The sequence below is a fragment of the Corythoichthys intestinalis genome, chromosome 1 (genome assembly GCF_030265065.1).
Source record: "Corythoichthys intestinalis isolate RoL2023-P3 chromosome 1, ASM3026506v1, whole genome shotgun sequence".
Classification (NCBI taxonomy): domain Eukaryota; kingdom Metazoa; phylum Chordata; class Actinopteri; order Syngnathiformes; family Syngnathidae; genus Corythoichthys; species Corythoichthys intestinalis.
The window spans coordinates 3,980,001-4,001,256 of record NC_080395.1 but is presented as its reverse complement, the minus strand read 5'-3'; the positions used below and the strand labels follow the sequence as shown (position 1 = coordinate 4,001,256).

At 40.3% G+C, this 21,256-nt stretch overlaps 1 protein-coding gene across 1 annotated transcript in view; it reads right to left on the bottom strand.

The window, feature by feature from the left end:
• LOC130923998 (NACHT, LRR and PYD domains-containing protein 3-like) overlaps positions 1 to 21,256 on the bottom strand; it is a 41,763-nt gene that overhangs the window by 14,199 nt on the left and 6,308 nt on the right. The window contains exons 4-6 of the mRNA XM_057850270.1: positions 16,972 to 17,274; positions 11,725 to 13,549; positions 8,641 to 8,811 (exon numbers count right to left, since the gene is read on the bottom strand). Coding sequence (XP_057706253.1) covers positions 8,641 to 8,811; positions 11,725 to 13,549; positions 16,972 to 17,227 — 2,252 coding nt within the window. The 5' untranslated portion in view covers positions 17,228 to 17,274. The remainder of the gene's footprint in view (positions 1 to 8,640; positions 8,812 to 11,724; positions 13,550 to 16,971; positions 17,275 to 21,256) is intronic.

The window sequence follows — 21,256 nt, the reverse complement described above, 5'->3', positions numbered from 1 at the left end:
CAAAAATAAAACATGTTCATAATGCCATTTTGTGAATTCTTATTTTAAAGTTGGCGAAACTAGGTATGTTATAGATTCGGCAATTTCGGTAGAAATTTTTCTGGACTTTGCTGTGTCAAGATGAAGAGTTTAACCCCGCCCACATTGGTGTATGGACATTTCAGAGACCATTTCTGGCCAGCTCCTGCTGATTTGGGGTCATTTCTGGGACATGTCATGGTCATATTAGGTCACTTCCTGTTGATTTGGGGACATTTGGGGGACATGTCCTGGTCCTATCAGGTCACTTCCTGTTGATTGGGGGGACATGTCCCAGTAATATGAGGTCATGTGGGGACATTTGGGTGCCGTGTACTGGTCATATCAGGTCATTTGGGGACATTTGGGGGGCGTGACCTGGTCATTTTGGGACATTTAAGGGGCGCGTCCAATTGATATTTGGTAATTTCCTGTTGATTTGGTGACATTTGTTTTTTTGCCATTGAAAATGAATGGGCAGACAATTTAAGTACTGCCCACTTACTTCGGCATAGTACATTAAGTTATTGTTACTTATCTTTATTGAGTTCCTGTCAACTTTATTGAAGTGGATTACACTAAGATACCTCAAGTAAAGTAATACAAATTTCAAGTAAAGCCCACTTGATTTGGCACAATATATTAAAGTTCATTTGACTCAAAGTAATTGCGTTGTAACAACTTCATAGGAATTTAACTTTACTAAGATACATTAAGTTCTCACAACTTAAAAAAAAAAAAGTACCACTCACTTAAATTTGATAATTCCACACTACTTAACACAATAAGTTTGTTTACTTACTTTTCCCAAGGTAATCGGTTTCCTCAATTTATTTAAGTAAACTTAACTTGTTAGAATTTACAGTGTAGTTGAATTTATTTTTTGGCTTTTGACCTCAATAGTGAAAGTGTAAATTAATTGTATGACAACAGTCTGATTATCCCCTTATAATTATATATTTTCAGGTAGTTCATTCACAACGTCTGAGTGTATGTTGTCGGCGATTAGCCTAGCAATGATCTTAATTGTGGTTGTCAGCCCAAAACCCTCTAAATATATATTAAATGCATCTTACCAGATATAAAATGACTACTACGTAAACAATTCTTTCTTTGAAATATAAAGGCAACTTCAAAGGCATGCAAAATCAGACAAAATAGGCCCAGACCTTAAAGGGTTAATATTTTAATTCATATTATTTGAGTCAGTGTATGATAAAAGTGTCAATTCATGATATTTCTGTCACACGATTGTTGTAAACCAAGAAATGGTGGTTAATTGAACATATGACGTTGCAAAATGTCTCCTTTTTGCCTAGCCTAGCCACCTGCACTGTCGGTTTATAACGTGCGTCACTGCACTTTTGTCGACTTCACTCGACGATAACTTTATTTTTAATCATACTTAGAGCTCTTTAGTGTGCGAATTAGTTTATCTGTTTGAGTATTTTTGTGAATTCGATAGGCTATTAAAGCGTGATTCAGAAGTGACTGAAAAACTGTTGGAGAAAGAAATTCCAACCGGGATTCAAGATGGCGAGCGAATCCAAAGACGAACCATTGAACTGTGCCTCACGCAGGAGCGAGACGCACGCGAGACTTCGGTTTGACATCCATCAAACTGGTAGGATCCACCTTTTTTTTTTTTTTGCCCAGCAGAGGATTTTTTTCCCCCTCTGGATCACAAGAAAGCAGCCAAAAGAGACTGTAAAAACGGACATTGATACAGCGAAGAGACACTCCTTTCTATTGGAGCCGTTCAGCCTTTTGCTGAATTGTTTTGAGTTAACTTCTTGTCATTTTTATTTTTCTGCTTTTGTCTTTAATACTTTAAGTGTTATTGAATTAAGAATTTTGTCAACAAAAGCAAAACCATTTGATGGAAAAGAATTTGAATATTGAAACTCAAATAGAAATCAAACGTCTATAAAATTGAGGAAGTTGAGGATATCAATTGACTAGAAAAAGCAAAATTAGAAATCTGAAAAACAGAAAACAACCCGGGTTGATAGATCCTAAAAATAATCAAAAATAACTGATTATAACATAGGAAGAGATCTTAACGGAAAAAAACTGACTTAATAAGGGAACAAATTTCCTTTTTTTGAAATTTGTGTTTTTCAATTCTTTGTTAACTTTATGTCATTGTATGTATGTTGTATGTGTTGTTTTGTATATAAAAAAATAGGCCGGCAGTTCAACACTACTATTGGTCCGTGTCATTTATTTGGTTTATGCATATACTGCTTCAGTAGCCGAACCTAGTACTAGCCCATAGCATAATTCATTTCACTGTAATCACGTCATAGGTGTTACACATTCAAAATGTAATACAATGATATTTTCCTACGTGTGAGTAGCATAGCACAAACACAACAGAATGTTTCAGTGAAATCAATGGATATTGAAAAAGTTGGCCCAAAACAAAAAATACATTTTTCTTTCAAACTCAATATACAAAAAACGAACTAAAAACTTACAAAGTCGAAGGTTAGCCTAGGCTTAGCTGGCAGAGCAAGTTCGTCGATGTTACTTTTAAGCCTCACAGGTGCTGAGAAACGTGCTTGAAAAGAGGAAAAAAGGTTGGCGTCAAGGTTCGCTAATTGCGACAGATGCTCTGGCCCTCAGCAAAAATGCACGTTCGCTGGAAAAGGAGACGTCTCACTCCCAACGCTTTTCAGATGAAACCTTTGTATGGAGGTAGATTTGTGTCTTTATTATTCAATCCAAAAAAAAGTTGCTTCAATCAAGATATATATTTTCAATAGAAGAAAATGTCACTTCAATCAAAAAAATGTGTTTGAATGCAAAAAATAAATTTGAAACTCCCAAAAATATATTTGAAAACTATTTTTCTTTGATTGAATTTTTTTTTTAAAATTTAAGTCAAGTTTTTTTTTGATTGAAACACCATTTTTGATTGAAGTCATGTAATTTTGCGTTGGGACCACATTTTGGCTAGGACATTTGTGTCTTTATTATTCAATCAAAAATTTTAAAAATATTCCATTGTAGAAAAAAAGGTTTGAATGTGAAAAAATATTTGAGACTCAGAAATTCGCATTTGAACACTTTATTTTTCATTCAAACTGTTTTCTTTGATTGAAGCAATCCTTTTTGTGTTTGAACCATATAAGGAGTAGGACATTTGTGTCAAAATCATTCAATCGCAATAAAAGTTGCTTTAATCAAAAAATTATTTTTAATCAAAGAAAAAAATCATTTGCAAAAATATATATTTTTTGAAAATATTTTTTTTAATTTGAAATGTCACTTTTTTACAAAAGCAAAAAGTTTTAAACTCTTTTTCTTTCAAAGTGGAAAAAGTTTTGAACACTTTTTTTTTTTTGACTTGGAAAAAGTTTTGAAGGCACTTTTTTTTCGATTGAATCATTTTGACACAAAGATTCAACTTCAACGCTAGGTCCGGTGTGTTTAAGTGGCAGGTGGCTACGCCAATGATATAAAAGTATGAAACAAGCATAATGGCCACCAGGGCTCCATTCAGCCATCGGAGTATGCTGGAGTCCAAGCCGAATATAGGGCACCGGTACGGGGGTGTGACTTCGGCATTTCACCGGAGTACCCGCAACGGTACGTTGCCCTGTCGCTGCACACTGGTCGGACCCCGATATCACCCCCCAGGTGCGGAGGCCGGCTGTCGAGTGGACGGCCCGCGAATGACACGGCACTCATTCAAAGCTGAAGCGATGGGGCTGCCGGCGTGGACGCCGGCGACTCGCCGGGAGTCCACTCGCTTACTGGGCAGGCTCGTGTCGGGCCACTCGCAGATCACTTTTGTACCGGCGCGTCGCGGACACTCCGGTTGGAACCAATTGCCAACCGTCACGTCAGGGCAGCGGGTGAAGTTCGCCGTGTTGAATCACATTAAGCAGCAGGGCACCGTACTCCGGTGAAATGCCGATGTCACACCCCCGTACCGGTGACCTATATTCGGCTTGGACTCCAGGAGACTCCAATGGCTGGATGGAGCCCTGGTGGCCATTATGCTTGTTTCATACTTTTATATCATTGGCGTAGCCACCTGCCACTTAAACACACCGGAACTAGCGTTGAAGTTGAATCTTTGTGTCAAAATGATTCAATCGAAAAAAAGTGCCTTCAAAACTTTTTCCAAGTCAAAAAAAAAAAGTGTTCAAAACTTTTTCCACTTTAAAGAAAAAGAGTTTAAAACTTTTTGCTTTTGTAAAAAAGTGACACTTCAATAAAAAAAATATATATTTCAAATTAAAAAAAATTTTTCAAAAAATATATATTTTTGCAAATTATTTTTTTCTTTGATTAAAAATAGTTTTTTGATTAAAGCAACTTATATTGCGATTGAATGATTTTGACACAAATGTCCTACCCCTAATATGGCTTGAACACAAAAAGGATTGCTTCAAAGAAAACGGTTTGAATGAAAAATAAAGTGTTCAAATGCGAATTTCTGAGTCTCAAATATTTTTTCACATTCAAACCTTTTTTTCTACGATTGAATTTTTAAAAATTTTTGATTGGAGTGATTTTTCTTTTCAAAATGTATATTTTTTTGTTTGAAGTGACTTAATCTTTGATTGAATAATAAAGACACAAATGTCCTAGCCAAAATGTGGTCAAAACGCAAAATTACATGACTTCAATCAAAAATGGTGTTTCAATTAAAAAAAAAAAAACTTGACTTAAATCAAAAAAAAAAAAAATTCAATCAAAGAAAAATAGTTTTCAAATATATTTTTTTGTGTTTCAAATTTATTTTTGCATTCAAACACATTTTTTTTGATTGAAGAGACGTTTTCTTCGATTGAAAATATATATTTTGATTGAAGCAAGTTTTTATTTGATTGAAGCAACTTTTTTTTTGATTGAATAATAAAGACACAAATCTACCTCCATACCTTTGGACAACAATATTTATATTTGAACTAACTTATACAATTTTAACTAACTTATCAACTTATTAATTCTTTATCATTTTAACAGAAAAATGGCAAAATATACCGGCTGCCCACAGCTCCGTTCCGTCGTGAGCTCTCAGGTAATCGCGCATGAAAATGTGGCATTAAAAACAACGACAAACACATGGAGTCTGTATTCATCAGAGAAGCAGAGATAGAGGTGGACTTGATTTGACTGAACAATTTTTTTTTGCTTTGACCATGAGTTTTTAACACTATTTCTGTTTTAAATTTCATAACTTGCATAAGAACTCACTGTCCACCCTCATAGCTTCTGCTGTGGCGTTCAACGTGTAATATTCTGATTGAATGTTTTCCCAGTCACCCTGAATTGCACGCAACGGGAATGTTGTTTTGGTCATGTGACGTGGGAGTGAGGGAGAGAGACACAGCCTGCCAAGAGCCACAGGTTGTGGATTTTTTTTTTTTTCATCGCCGTGTGTTAATAAAAAAAACCAAGGTGTCAGCACGTCGTGTGTTTGGTATCTTTGCCAGAAAAACACACAAGAATAGACACCATGCAGCTTTTTAATAAAATGACCTGTTACATCATAAATCGCTTTGTGACTTTCCACCTCAATGATGAAGCGTTCTTCGTCCATGTTCGCAGGTGTTTTAACCCAGTGATTCTTAACCATATGGCTGCGAGCTAAGTTAACTTGGGCCCCGAGCGCCACCTAGTGGGCCGCAAAAAAAACTGTTTTGTACGTGTGGGCCTCGAGGGCCGCAATAACAACTCCCGACTATGTAGTGGCGCTAATGCATCAGTCAGTTGTTACTTTAACCTGCTCCATAAATAAGGAGAAGAAGTCACTCAGCTTGCTGTAAACAAAAAAGATGGAGAACTATTTAAAACAGGGGTCTCAAACCGGTCCTCAAAGGGCCGCAGTGGGTACTGGATTTCATTCCAACCAAACGAGAACAATCCCTTTTCACCAATCTGGTGTCTAACAAGTGTAATCAGTTAATTGCAGTCAGGTGCTGCTTACTTTAGCAGAAACCTCATTGGTTGAACTGTCTGTTTTGGATCTGTTGGAACAAAGACCAGGACCCACTGCGGCCCTTTGTGGAATCGGTTTGAGACCCCTGATTTAAAACGAAAAAATGAAGACGACCCCCCGCCAAAAAGTAAATTTTTGCGCAAGTACAATCCTGACTTCATTAAGTACGGCTTCGTAAATGGAGGTAGCGAGGCAGTGCCGAGAGCCCAGTGTGTGGAGTGTGGGTTAACGCTGTCTAACGAAGCACTTAAGCCGTCAAAACTACAGCGGCACCCAGAGACCAAGCATCCGACGCTTGTGGGAAAGCCGGTAGAATTTTTCAAGAGAAAAGAAAATGGGCTGCAGGTGCAGAAAAGATCGATCGTGTCACTGACTGGCAACTCTAAAAGTGCACTGAAAGCTAGCTACCTCGTAGCCAGACGTGCGTCACAAAGTAAGAAACCATTCACCATAGCGGAGTGGTTGATTCTGCCTGCTGCTGTTGATATGTGCCGTGAGATGATCGGAGAGGCCGCTGCTGACCATCCCACTCTCAAACGACACTGTGAGTCACCGTATCGCGGACATGGCCTCAGACATACAGCAACAACTCATTGAAAGAGTAAAAAGTAGCCCATTTTTCTCTTTGCAACTTGACGAGTCCACTGATGTCACGAATGCTGCGCTGCTGTTGGTTTTTGTTCGCTATCGCTGGGACAGAAGTTTGCACGAAGACATACTGTTTTGTGGAGAGCTACCAACACGAACTACGGCTCAGGAATGTTTCCGCTGCATTGATAACTACTTCAGTGAGAATGGCCTGGACTGGCAGAACTGTGTCGGGGTGTGCAGTGACGGTGCAGAGTCAATGACTGGCAAGCATCACGGTGTCATCAGACAGATACTCGACCGTGCACCAGAAGCTAAATGGACACACTGTTTTCTCCACCGTGAAAGCCTTGCAGCAAAAAATATGTAACCAGAGTTCCACAGGGTGATGGATGTAAGTGTGAAATATAACCAGCTGTATAATAATAATACTAATAATAAAATATATAATATTATATATATATATATATATATATATATATATATATATATATATATATATATATATACTAGGGCTGTCAAAATTATCGCGTTAACGGGCGTTAATTAATTTTTTAAATTAATCACGTTAAAATATTTGACGCAATTAACGCACCCGCTGGCATATTGCCTCAAACATTACAATGAGGCCGTTGATGGACATTTAAGAGTGAAGAGAATGCCACCGGCTGCTTGGGGTTAGCGCCGTTCCATACTCATGTTATGTCTTCTAAACGTGGGAGAATTAGTAGTTGTGAGACGTTTATGCTGTATTCACAATGCAATGCAAATTGCTATTTGTGCTCCACACATATTTCGGTAAGTTTCCTTTCTTTTGGTGGCAATTATGTGTCTCTTGTTTTATTTTGGGTAAGATATGTACAGATACAGTGGGGAGAACAAGTATTTGATACACTGCCAATGCAGTGTATCAAATACTTGTTTTCCCCCCTGTATATGTTATACAGTAAAGGCGAGTGGACACAGGCGCGCCGTTTATTGGCATAAGCTTCTCCTTCACAACAAAATATCGTTTAGTGAAAGCACAACAAAAATAATATTCCTATCTCTCAAAAAAAAAAAAGTTCCCAAAAAGAAAAGCACTTTAGTCTATAGTAATGAGGCCCAATTCTGACACACAGTTAAACAACAATGCTAAATAAACTGGCATTCCATATCAATTTAGCTATGCAAAATACACGTAAAACTTTTCACTCTATTTTTATTATTGTTATTTTTATTCTTATTATTATTATATTAACTCTACTTTTGATTGAAAATTTTACAAATTTTATGAAAACGAAAACATGAAGAGGGGTTTTAATATAAAATTACTATAACTTGTAACAATAACATTTATCGTTTAAGAACTACAAGTCTTTCTATCCGTGGATCACTTTAACAGAATGTTAATAATGCCATTTGTGGATTTATTGTTACAATAAACAAATACAGTACTGATGTACAGTATGTTGTATGTATACATCCGTCATGTGTCTTATCTTTCCATTCCAACAATAATTTACATAAAAATATGGCATATTTTAGAGATGGTTTGAATTGCGATTAATTGCGATTAATTACGATGAATTAATTTTTAAGCTGTAATTAACTAGATTAAAAATTTTAATCGTTTGACAGCCCTGATATATACATAATATATATTAAAATTATATTTAACGGGCCCTGGGCCACTCTGTACTGAAAAAAATGGGCCTCAGGGTCAGAAAGGTCAAGAACCACTGTTTTAACTGTTAAAAAGCAACCGGGCTGTTGATTCCAGGCCTTGCTCCGCCCATTTTGACGTATGCGTCCCCGGCAAAAATAGCCTAAACCATCTGACGGGCTCCGGCATGCCGCCAATGGTCCGCTGTCAATCCGGAGCACTGACGCAGCCGCTATACTTTGAACAATAGGATAGAATGGAAATGCATTGGCTCCAACGATATATCTCGCCAGACCCGGACCAAAGACGCGTCCGGTATATCTTGGCCCTTATCCTTGGCTAGTAGCCGCGGTGATTCATTCGATAAGTCAACCGTATCCACGGAAGATTACGAACTGGAGGTAGATTTCTAAGTGGAAGAGCTGCTTACTTGAGGACTTCTAAGTTGCAGTGTGGGCTGGCCAGTCCTTTCGAGAGGATATCGACCCCCTCGTCCGATAGATCGTTGAAGAGTAGGTCCAGATGCCTCAGGTTGGATGGAGAACTGAGAACGGAAGCCAGCAGGTCACAGCTGCCTTTGTCCAGGCCACAATTAAATAGGCTGGAGAACACAGGATGGAGGAAGTCGTGAGAGTGAGCCAAACTTAACTTCTGCTGACTTTAGTATGGTGCTTTGCTTTGGTGCAGAACGCAGATGGCGAAAAAACAAAGTTTTTTATGATATCTACAAAGAGAGTCTTCGCAAATACAACCAGGAACTGAAAAATGCTAGACAGTCATATTTTTCAGAGATCATTAGTAGAAACACCAACAATACTCGCACACTATTTTCTGTTGTGGACAAACTGACAAACCCACAAGCATCAATACCTCAGGAATTGGCATCTGAGATGTCCTGTAATAATTTCGCAGCACTCTTTACACACAAAGTACTAAAGATTAGACAGACTGTGTGCACCTCCAGATTAACAAATGTTACACTAAATGCCTCCCAAAATGTCCCCCACGTCAATCTTAGACAGTTTAGCCTCTTGGACTATGCCACTTTAACAGAAATTGTGTCAAAATTAAAGCCCACAACATGCTGCCTTGACATCCTTCCTTCAAACTTTTTCAAAACTATTTTTCATTGCATAGCCCCGGACATACTTCAGATTATAAATACTTCTCTCCAAACAGGAGAGTTTCCTCAGACTTTAAAAACTGCAGTAATAAAACCGCTCCTAAAAAAACCTAATCTGGATGCCTCGACCATTAGTAAGTACAGGCCAATATCAAATCTGACATTCCTGGGGAAAATTATCGAAAGGGTTGTGTTCGAACAGATCCAGACTTTTATGATGCAAAACAATCTTTTTAACTCATTTCAGTCTGGATTTCGGCCACAACACAGCACCGAGACCGTGCTAATCAAAGTCCTAAATGATATTCGTCGGAATACCGATGCAGGCAAATCATCTGTTCTGCTACTATTGGATCTCAGCGCCGCATTTGACACGGTTGATCACAACATACTACTCAGCAGATTGGAACAGTGGGTAGGGCTAACTGACACCATTCTTCAGTGGTTCACATCCTATTTACATGATAGGGATTTCTTTGTGTCAATCGGAAACTATCAGTCAGAACGAACCAAATTCACGTGTGGAGTCCCTCAAGGGTCAATTCTTGGACCACTCTCATTTAACATTTATATGCTTCCATTAGCTCAGATAATGGAACAGTATGACATCTCCTATCACGCCTATGCAGATGACACACAACTGTACATTTCTGTGTCCCCACATGATTATAGTCCCTTAGTCTCCCTGAGCAAATGCATTCATCAAATCAATGAATGGATGTGCCAGAATTTTCTCCAGTTAAATGTGGAGAAGACAGAGGTGATCATTTTTGGGCCAAAAAAGGAAAGGTCAAAGATGAGCAGGCAACTTAGCACTTTGTCACTTACAGCTACAAATCAAGTCAGAAACCTTGGCATAATTATTGACTCAAACCTAAAATTTGATAGCCATCTAAAGTCCGTCACTAAATCCGCTTATTACCACCTAAAAAATATAACCAGAATTAGGGGACTCCTGACTCAACAAGACATGGAAAAACTTATGCATGCATTCATTTTCAGCAGATTGGACTATTGCAACTTTACAGGTCTTGATAAAAAATCAGTCAGGAAGCTGCAGCTAGTACAGAATGCTGCAGCCAGAGTCCTCACAAATACAAGGAAGCTGGACCACATTACACCGGTTTTGAAATCGCTACACTGGCTTCCAGTGAGTCATAGGATAGACTATAAAATACTACAAAACACTTAATGGCCTTGGACCAAAATACATGCTTGACTTGTTAGATTCCTATGAGACATCTAGACCCCTAAGGCCGTCTGGAACCGGTCTTCTGCATGTTCCAAGAACAAGAACCAAGCAGGGTGAGGCAGCATTTAGTTATTATGCTCCTCACCTCTGGAACAAGTTACCCGAACGTCTGAAGTATGCTCAAACTGTTAGCTCCTTTAAATCAGGGCTAAAAACGATTTTGTTTAGCACTGCATATCCATAACTGTCTATATATTTCAATCTACTTGCTTTCTATTCCTCTTGTGCTTATCTCCATTGCTTATTTCAATTATTATTAGTAGTAGCAGTTTTTGTTTTATTTTTATTTTATTTCTATTTATTTATTTTTATTCTATTTGTGATTAAATGCGATCTTTTGTCTTGGTTTTTACGTTGTATTGATTTGAATGTGATTTTTATGATCTTCATGTGATGTAAAGCACTTTGAATTGCCTTGTGTTGACTTGTGCTATATAAATAAACTTGCCTTGCCTTGCCTTAGTTGGAGCATTATACACATTGAAAATAGGGTTAGGCAACAATTAAATTTGTTCATATCGAGAAATAGCATGAAGTCTTTGCAATGAATCACACTGTCATCATTACTTCAAAAGTAGCAATAGACGTGCTTATATAATTATCTTTCCACTCGTCCAAACAGCCACGAGTCAAGTTCGCCATCAGTGCCAACCTTTTCCGGTTTCTTAACTTACTCACTCCCAGACATTTTTCAGAAACCATCGCTTTTTGTTCATTTACAATTAGTTTGGCTGATCTGTCAACCACTACAGAATATTGTTTCATGGCTACACAAACTTAAAAAAAGAACAAGTACATTCCCATGTTTCATCATGAAAAGAAGTACTCTTTTCCGTTCTTCAGTTATAAGAGGTTGAAGATGATCAATTCTTGTTTCTATACGTTTATGATCGCGAACTTAAGTGTTCCAAAAAAAATATTTGAACACGTCTTTGGGAGTGAATGAGTTGATTTTGATTTGTTTTCAGATTTGTTGTCGCGTTTTCCTACAAGCAATTCTTTTTTAATTTGATTTTTTTGGTGTGATTTCCCTTAAATTCGTCTGTTTTATGATTTTTGAATGTTTTGTGCACTTCTTTGTAGATTTGCCATTGTGCTTTTGAAATTTTCGCACTTTTACTTCACTTTAGAGAACTTACACTGATTTTTGAGAAGCCTTGACCACCAACAGTAGCTTCTCGAGCCCCAATCGCGATGGACTGTATCTAAACAGATCAAAGGACTTCATGGTTTTGTCGTCTGTAAGTAAGAAGAAGGCCAGAGCCGACCACATGTCATTTGACATTTGATGCCAGGACAAACGTCTTGAAGCTAATTCCTGCTGGATTTGCTTCAGCAAGGAGTCGTCCTTCAGCTCGTTTAGGCAGTAGAACAAGTTGACATTCTTTTCTGGAGTGTTCTGTTTGATCCTTTCCTTGATCAACTCGACTGTCTTTGACTTGCTTTGCCCGCAGCCCTGAGGAGCCTTCAGCAGTTCCCACACTAGTTCCTGGTTGCACGGCAAGGAAAGGCCAAAGAGGAAACTGAGGAATAGGTCCAGGTTTCCTTCACTCTCCGAGGCTTTCTGGAGAGCTGACTTGTGGACCTCAGTGATTGTCTTCTGCTCAACAGGCATGAAAATTTCTTCCCATCCTGAATCATCCAGTATGTTCTTTTTGTCGCAGAACAGGCTCATCATCACGTACAGTGCAGCCAGATACTCTTGGATGCTCAGATGAATGAACTGAAACATCTTTTGTTTGTTTCTACTGAGCGGAGGGACCTCCTCAAAGACCTCAGTGAATATTCCGGAGTGTTTTGCAGCTTGGCCGTAATCAAAACCGCTGTCCGCCAGGTCCTTCTCGTAGAAGATCTGACACTTATTCATGGTGTGGTCAAATGCCAGCTTGGCGAGCGCTTTCATGTTAGGGATGTACTCCGCTGTATTTCTCTCCTTGAAGTTTTCTAGGTGGTGACCTATCAGCACTGAGTACATGTAAGTCAACGTTGTGGGAAGCTCTCCCTTCTTCCCTTTGTCCAAAGTACCCTGAAGAACTATGGCGCTGAGCCAGCAGAAGATGGGAATGTGGCACATGATGAAGATGGTGCGAGATTTCCGAATGTGCTCAATGACACGCTCCTCATTTGGGAACCTTTTCCTGAAGTACTCCATTTTCCGGGAATCGCTGAATCCTCCCACCTCTGTTCGGCTGTCTATGAGGTCGGAGGGGATATCGCGGGCTGCCGCGGGCCGTGTGGTGATCCAAACCCTGGCGGACGGAAGCAGGTTCCCATTGATGAGATACGCCAGCAGTACCTCCAGCGGGTAAGCCTTCTTCACATCTATGTCCACTTTCCTTACTTTCTTCAAGTCGATTTTGAAGTTGCACTCGTCCAGTCCGTCGAGGATAAACAAGATCTTGATTCGGCTGCTTTCAAAGTCCCGCTTCCCAGAAGTTTGCAGGTCGACAAATATATTGTTCAGTCTCTCGCTCATGTGCCTGTCTCCGCAGACAAAAGTTTGAATCAGCTCGGCCAGCGTAAAGCTCTCCCCTTTCTCCATGTTTAACTCACGGAAGGTGAAAGGAAATATGAAGTCCACGTCCTGGTTAGTATTACCGCTGGCCCAGTCTGACACAAACTTTTGAATCAGGAAAGTTTTTCCTATTCCCGCCAAGCCGACTGTGAGCATCGTGCGTATTGGTCGCCGGTTCCAGTCGGGGCTTTTGAAGATGTCGCACGGCAGGATAGACCGCTTGGCCGCGGCGGCACACGTCTCCATCTGGAGGACCTCATGTCGCCCATCTGGGCTGACGTCTGCCCCGTAGGTGACGTCTAGCTGCGTGTAGACGTCCTCCAGGGGCTGCTGCTGCCAGCGCTCGGTGTTGCCCTCGGAAGCAAAGCTGTATAAACGCCGCAGGTTGTCTTGGAGCTCTTTCTTCAATCTGGCAATCTGACCGTCATCGTGGACGGAGAACTCTGCGCCTGCAAGTAAGCAGCAGTGACAGCAGTTTAGGACAAAACAGTTCCATTCCGCACCTAAATATTTATTGATAGATTATGACGTTACATATTTGACATTTACGTGATACTCGTGTCAATTTAAAAATAGTTTGAAATTGGCTATTCATAAACAATAAAATACATATTTTATTCACTTTTCAGATCGACCCTCTGCCAGAGCTGCAAGGGCTAAGAGGGCGAGAGGCAGAGCCAGAGGCATGAACAGACCCCTCCCAGATGTAAAAGATGATGTTTCATTTCAATGAAATGAATAGAAAGTGTGAGTTTTCAAGTTTCGTGGCAAGAATGTCGATTGTTCGCAAACTATTTTCAAAAAAGTGTCATTTTTGGAATGTAAATGACACCGTGCTTATTTGCCCAACCACGATGTGCAATATGTCAAATCCAAGCTAAGATGTTCAATTTATATGATCAGTTGTCAAAACCTTACTGAGATGATAGTTTATCAGTTATTAAGCAATGTGTGTGACTTTCAGTGTTGTCACAGATTACTTGAAAAAGTAATTTAATTACTAATTACGCCTCCAAAAAGTTACTTTACTGATTACTTCATTATCAAAGTAACTAAGTTACTTTAAAAGTAATCTTGTTTTACCCATTTTTCTCCCTTTGCCGCCTCAACATAAGAATGACAAACGGAAAAATGTCATCACATTTAACTGACTTTCCGTTGATTGAATTTAAAGGGGAATATCAGAATTTCACACTAGCTTAGCCACTCCGGAGCCCTTAAACTAACAAATATCTGACAAACTGCTTGGAATTTGTTAAAATCAACTCCGCCGACCAATTAAACCCCGCTAACTCTAAGATTAAGCCTAATGTCAAAACTTCTGAATTTCGATTTATGGTTAACAGCATATCAGTGCCAATGTAAAACAATGCAGACTGAGTGCACAAAATTGAAAAGGTGGTGGGCGCGGATGCGCGTCCACAACCCGGAAGTAGTCCTCTCAACACACACGCGGTCAATTTGGCCACAAAACGTGGCGGGAACTAAGCAGTTTACACTCACTCTGACTTACAACACATCGCACAGATGCTAACGAACACATCACCTCACGGCATAAATGTGCAACACGCATATGATGTAAACAAAGCTTGCCAACTTGGAGCGATGACTGCCCGTCGTTGCTACAGCAAAGCTACGAAGCAGCCGCGCATGTAGGAAGTCCAACCTTTTGCTGATACCCTCCTGATTGAAGGAAAAATACTCACATTGATTCATGGATATCCACAGATCAACATTCCCTCGCAACGTGTCAACACTCGGCTCCAATGTCCACCCGCTTAGCCCATGCCTTCAGTCACACAACACATGTGACACGAGACCAAAACAGGAAATACAGTGCCTTGCAAAAGTATTCGGCCCCCTTGAACCTTGCAACCTTTGCCACATTTCAGGCTTCAAACATAAAGATATAAAATTTTAATTTTTTGTCAAGAATCAACAACAAGTGGGACACAATCGTGAAGTGGAACAAAATGTATTGGATAATTTAAACTTTTTTAACAAATAAAAAACTGAAAAGTGGGGCGTGCAATATTATTCGGCCCCCTTGCGTTAATACTTTGTAGCGCCACCTTTTGCTCCAATTACAGCTGCAAGTCGCTTGGGGTATGTTTCTATCAGTTTTGCACATCGAGAGACTGACATTCTTGCCCTTTCTTCCTTGCAAAACAGCTCGAGCTCAGTGAGGTTGGATGGAGAGTGTTTGTGAACAGCAGTCTTCAGCTCTTTCCACAGATTCTCGATTGGATTCAGGTCTGGACTTTGACTTGGCCATTCTAACACCTGGATACATTTATTTTTGAACCATTCCATTTTAGATTTGGCTTTATGTTTTGGATCATTGTCCTGTTGGAAGATAAATCTCCGTCCCAGTCTCAGGTCTTGTGCAGATACCAACAGGTTTTCTTCCAGTATGTTCCTGTATTGGGCTGCATCCATCTTCCTGTCAATTTTAACCATCTTCCCTGTCCCTGCTGAAGAAAAGCAGGCCCAAACCATGATGCTGCCACCGCCATGTTTGACAGTAGGGATGGTGTGTTCAGGGTGATGAGCTGTGTTGCTTTTACGCCAAACATATTGTTTTGCATTGTGGCCAAAAAGTTCAATTTTGGTTTCATCTGACCAGAACACCTTCTTCCACATGTTTGGTGTGTCTCCCAGGTGGCTTGTGGCAAACTTTAAACGAGACTTTTTTTTGGATATCTTTGAGAAATGGCTTTCTTCTTGCCACTCTTCCATAAAGGCCAGATTTGTGCAGTGTACGACTGATTGTTGTCCTATGGACAGACTCTCCCACCTCAGCTGTAGATCTCTGCAGTTCATCCAGAGTGATCATGGGCCTCTTGGCTGCCTCTCTGATCAGTTTTCTCCTTGTTTGAGAAGAAAGTTTGAAAGGACGGTCGGGTCTTGGTAGATTTGCAGTGGTCTGATGCTCCTTCCATTTCAATATGAATGCTTGCACTGTGCTCCTTGAGATGTTTAAAGCTTGGGAAATCTTTTTGTATCCAAATCCGGCTTTAAACTTCTCCACAACAGTATCTTGGACCTGCCTGGTGTGTTCCTTGGTTTTCATAATGCTCTCTGCACTTTAAACAGAACCCTGAGACTATCACAGAGCAGGTGCATTTATACGGAGACTTGATTACACACAGGTGGATTCTATTTATCATCATCGGTCATTTAGGACAACATTGGATCATTCAGAGATCCTCACTGAACTTCTGGAGTGAGTTTGCTGCACTGAAAGTAAAGGGGCGGAATATTATTGCACGCCCCACTTTTCAGTTGTTATTTGTTAAAAAAGTTTAAATTACCCAATAAATGTTGTTCCACTTCACGATTGTGTCCCACTTGTTGTTGATTCTTGACAAAAAAAAATAAATTTCATATCTTTATGTTTGAAGCCTGAAATGCGGCGAAAGGTTGCAAGATTCAAGAGGGCCGAATACTTTTGCAAGGCACTGTATATCTATCTTTTTTTTAGGAACTAAGGATTTATTTTTAATTCTGAATCATTTCTCATGCTTCTCATGTGTGGCTCAAAATGACTTCATCTCTTGTCTGGGGATGCATTCCAAAGAAATAAATGAGATGAGTATAAGCGATTGATAAGATCTCGATAAGCCAGCTCACTATTCTCAGATACGTCTAAGATGAAAAAGAGAAACAAAGTCTGTCTATTGTTCCTAAGGGCCTCTTCGGAGCAACAGAGCAGCAACAAATGATCACAAAATGAGAAGCAATAGCTATGACTCAGGAGTTGACATTGGGAAATAGATGAGCAACAAAAATTTTGCGACGGGTCGTTTCATGGTTTCCTTCTGCAGTTGTCAAGTCACCTGCTTTCTACCACGGTAAGTCGGGGACTAACCTTTTATTTTCACCATGTCGCTGCACAGCTTCTCAGCCAAATTGTTGTTACCGATCTTCTCCAGAAGCATGATGGTCTGCTCCAGAGTGTTCTCGCCGTGCTTCTTCATCAGCTCGTCAGCAATGTACGCCCGGCGAGGGTTTTCGCGTACGCTTTGAGGCAGGTCCGTGTGGAACCTGAAGTGCTCAAAGTCTTTCTCCCCCAGCTCCATCAGCGTGTTCAACAGCAGCTCCCTCTGTCGGCTTTCCAGAGCCATCCTTCTGACTTATCTACGGGTATGGTAGGTGACCGTCAAGTGGGTATCTGCAGACAAAAACTTTAATGACTTATTGTAACTTGAGCTCGTAAACCGTTTGAGTGATATGACGCAAAACACAGATGTCAGGTCTTCATTCCTCTTAGCAGTGGTCGAATATAACAAAAATAAAGTATTTTTCATGACTGTACTTTAGTGCACTTTTGCGTATTCCTACGTGACTTCAGTACAAATATGAAGTGGTACTTTTTATGTTTCTTCAATACATTTTCCAGCACATATATGCAGTGTTGGGAGTAACGCCGTTATAATTAACGCCGTTACGTAACGGTGTTATTTTTTCAGTAACGGGGTAACCTAACTAATTACTTTTTCCGCCGTTGAAACACCGTTACCGTTACTGACGGTCAAAATCGGCGCGTTACTTACTCTGAATAAATTGAAGAAACTACCAGCCGTGTCGACTCGACTCTCTGCTCTGTTGATTTGTCATCCAAGACTTGGGGGGCGTTCAGGTTCGAGAATAGCGCACGTACTTCTGACTCCAAGCTGTTTGTCCCTGCTCATTCAATTAGACAATGCTTTCCAAAGTTTGGTAACGTTTCTGTGTTTGCTACACCTGATGCTAGCCTCGTTCCCATCTCCCACTGTCAGCCAGCAATAATTCTGCTTCCATCTTGAGGATGGCAGACGCTTTGAAGGTGACGTGAATTGTCGGGAAACGAGCCTACCTGAATGCTGCCCCTTGAGAGATGCGATGGAAGTGATTGTGATTGGCTGAGGGTTAGAGTCATGTGTCGTTGTAAGCCAATCAGAGCCGGTGATTTCACAAGCAAACCGGAACAGCGCGTGCGGCAAACACACACGCGCAAAACTGATGCACAGGGTCTGGATGGCAGAGCATTCAGAAGAAAAAAATGTCCTTTAAGAGGTGGAGATAGAGACACTATTTCAAGTTTGTCGAAATGAAAGGGTATGAAAACGCAAAGGGGGTGTGCGACATCAATAGAACCGTTATGTGCCAAGATAACAAATATTGATAAAGTTAACAAAAAAAATCAATCACATTAATGAGCAATTATCGAAAATAGATCGAAAATGACGAACATTTCCGAAAGTGTTCCGGAAACGGCCGAATGGGGCGGAGACTTCATAACAAGGAAACAAAAGGTCGAGGCGGGTGCCATCGTTGTTAATCGACGAGAGAGTTGCGTTCGTGTTTAATCAAAAAATCGCTAAAATGGTTCAAACCTGTCATGCTATGTGGTTTACAAATAGCCATTTGTCGCAATGCAGTACCCATGAGTTCCCGAACGCGAGAAAAAGAGCTGGACTACGCAGACAATGAGTAAAGTTCGTCAGTGCTAAGAGGGCTAATTTTGCAATTTTACAGGGAAACGGGAACCTGACGAGCCAGAAGATGTGCCTACAACCTCAAAGAAAACAAAATTTATGCTACTTCCCAATCACTAAAGACCCACGAACTGCGAAGGAGTGAATTCGTGACCCGTATGTGAATAAATCGAGTGATTTGAGCATGTCTGTGGAACAGGAATATCAGCTTGTAGAGATCGCAAATCACGGCGACTTAAACGTACATTTGAGACAACAACTACCGAAGTTCTGGATTAAAGTCATTTCGGAATATCCCGACATCGCTAGGAGCGCGCTGAAAACTGTGCTACAATTTCCAACATCGTGTATTTGTGATGCTAGCTTCTCTCACTCTCCCATCTCGTCTCAACGAAACAAACTCAGCCCTCCCACTGATTCAATAGGTGAGTTGTATTTTTTCCCTGCACTTAACACGACGGGGCTAAAAACAAATGCTATTTTATATTTGCTGTATTTTTCTGCCGCACATTGCCGGTGTTCTGACAAAGTTGGCATGCGCGTAACGTTAAAAAGGACCGCGAATGCAGCGATTCCTAAGTACACACTACAAACTTACTTTAAAGAAAGGAATATTAACTTACGTGTGCCATGTTTTGCGCACACAACAACTGACTTCGCCGTGTCGTTAAGCGTTAATTTACGCCATTTCCGTGTTGCACATGTATGTTTGTGATGTAAATAGTTTTTTAGCACCGTTGGATAACATTGAGAGTCCAACTGAATATAAAAGAGGGACACCGGTCCGTGAAAAAAAGACCCAAATCACACCGGTCTGTGGTGCAAAAAAGGTCGGGGACCCCTGCTCTAATCCCATTCATATTTGTGTCGGTTGGCAGAGCGAAACCGATGATAGCATATTAAATGATAATTATTCTATACATTATTTTGCGTTCACTGTGTATCAGCTTCACAAAAAGAAATGCAAAACATACCATTTGGTGTTTCCCACACGAACTGTTGTCGGGTTTCATCAGTGTAATTGCTCCCCTCAATGATCCTTTCATTAGGCTGCATTGGCTTTCGTTTGGGCTCAAATTGATAACCCAAAACACCAAAGAAAGGTTCATAACTCTACGCGTCACCATTACAAGAATGTTCGTTATGTCGGATTCGTCGCTGCAAATAGAAAAAAAATTGTCCGCCATCATCGCCGCCATTCAGTACTAAGCACTGAGCCGGCTGTTTCCCGAAAGTGACGTCACTCACACAATATGCTAGATTTCCGGCATCTCGGGGGCGGGTCCTTTTAGCTTGACAATCGACCTAATTTCTATCATTTTCTTGGTGTTGCGATGTGTGTAATTACACGAAGTGGCATGATATGAATTCAAAAGGCATGCGTTGATGGATAAATGATGGAATATTAGCATTTCCCCAGGTGTTGTCATACCCTTTAAAGGAAAGAACCTGCATGGAATGTGTAATTTATGTCCCGGGGCAAAGCTTTTGTCGACATCTGTGGTAAGCAATTCAAATCTGCTGAAGCACCTAACAAGTTAACTACCTGTCTGTTCTTCTCTATATACCCTACCCACCGACGTCACAAAACCACGTGCTCGCTGTGTGGTTCCGCCCACTTGTCCGTCATTTTGTCTCTGTATTAGCATTGTTTTCAATTGATCGAGGAATTTAAAATGCATTTCATGGAAGACCCGGTGCTTTCTGATGCCGTAAACTCACTGGATGTGTTGCATAAAAGGCGTTATGTGGAAAAGCTTCGTTCTATACAGTCGCCAGATCCATATTTGATGCCCAAATCGATGTTTTTCGACCCACTGTCTTCGCCCTGTCTGCCTGACATCTGCTACGCTGATATTTACAATTATCTTGTCCACACAAAATCAGCCTATTCCCACGAAAATTTGAAAAACTTCAAGAGCTTGGAAGCTTATAAATACTTCGTTGCTGGTTGGGTGAAACGGGTCCTCGTTCGGCAGGAATCTATCTTGTGCTTGGAAAGGTGAGTTACGAAATTTTCAATTCAAAATCTTTTGTTATTGCTAACATCCACTGTCAAGTCTAATGTATTTCATGTCGTTTGTCAATGGAGTTAAGGCTTTTAATGTTTATATGGTTTAGCGATAGCACTCTCACTACATACATACGTGTATGTTGTCGGCGATTAGCCTAGCAATGATCTTAATTGTGGTTATTTGTCAGCCCCGTAGACGAGGCCAGTTTCTTTCACTTGGTACCAGCTAAATATTATTCAAAAAATAACGATGGTGGAAGAAAGGGAAGTCACAAACATCTTGAATTTGAAACTATGTCGTACTATGTCGTATGTTGTCGGCGATTAGCCTCGCAATGATCTTAATTGTGGTTATTTGTCAGCCCAAACCCCCCTAAGTATATCTTAAATGCATCTTACCGGATATAAAATGACTACTACATAGTCTGTGGTGATTTTTTGGTGCCCAGTTTTCACGTCGAATTGCAGCCGTCCATTTCGCTCTCCTCTTTGGATCCCTCGGAATACGGTAAAACTTCAAGTCTCTCCTTCCATCTTCTCTGTTAGTGCAACCAACAGCCACACACGCCTTCACCATTTTGATTATTAATGTTAAGGAGCAGAAAAACACGCCGTAAATAGGAGAAATGTACGTAGCCGTAACACGTTAACACTATGTTTTG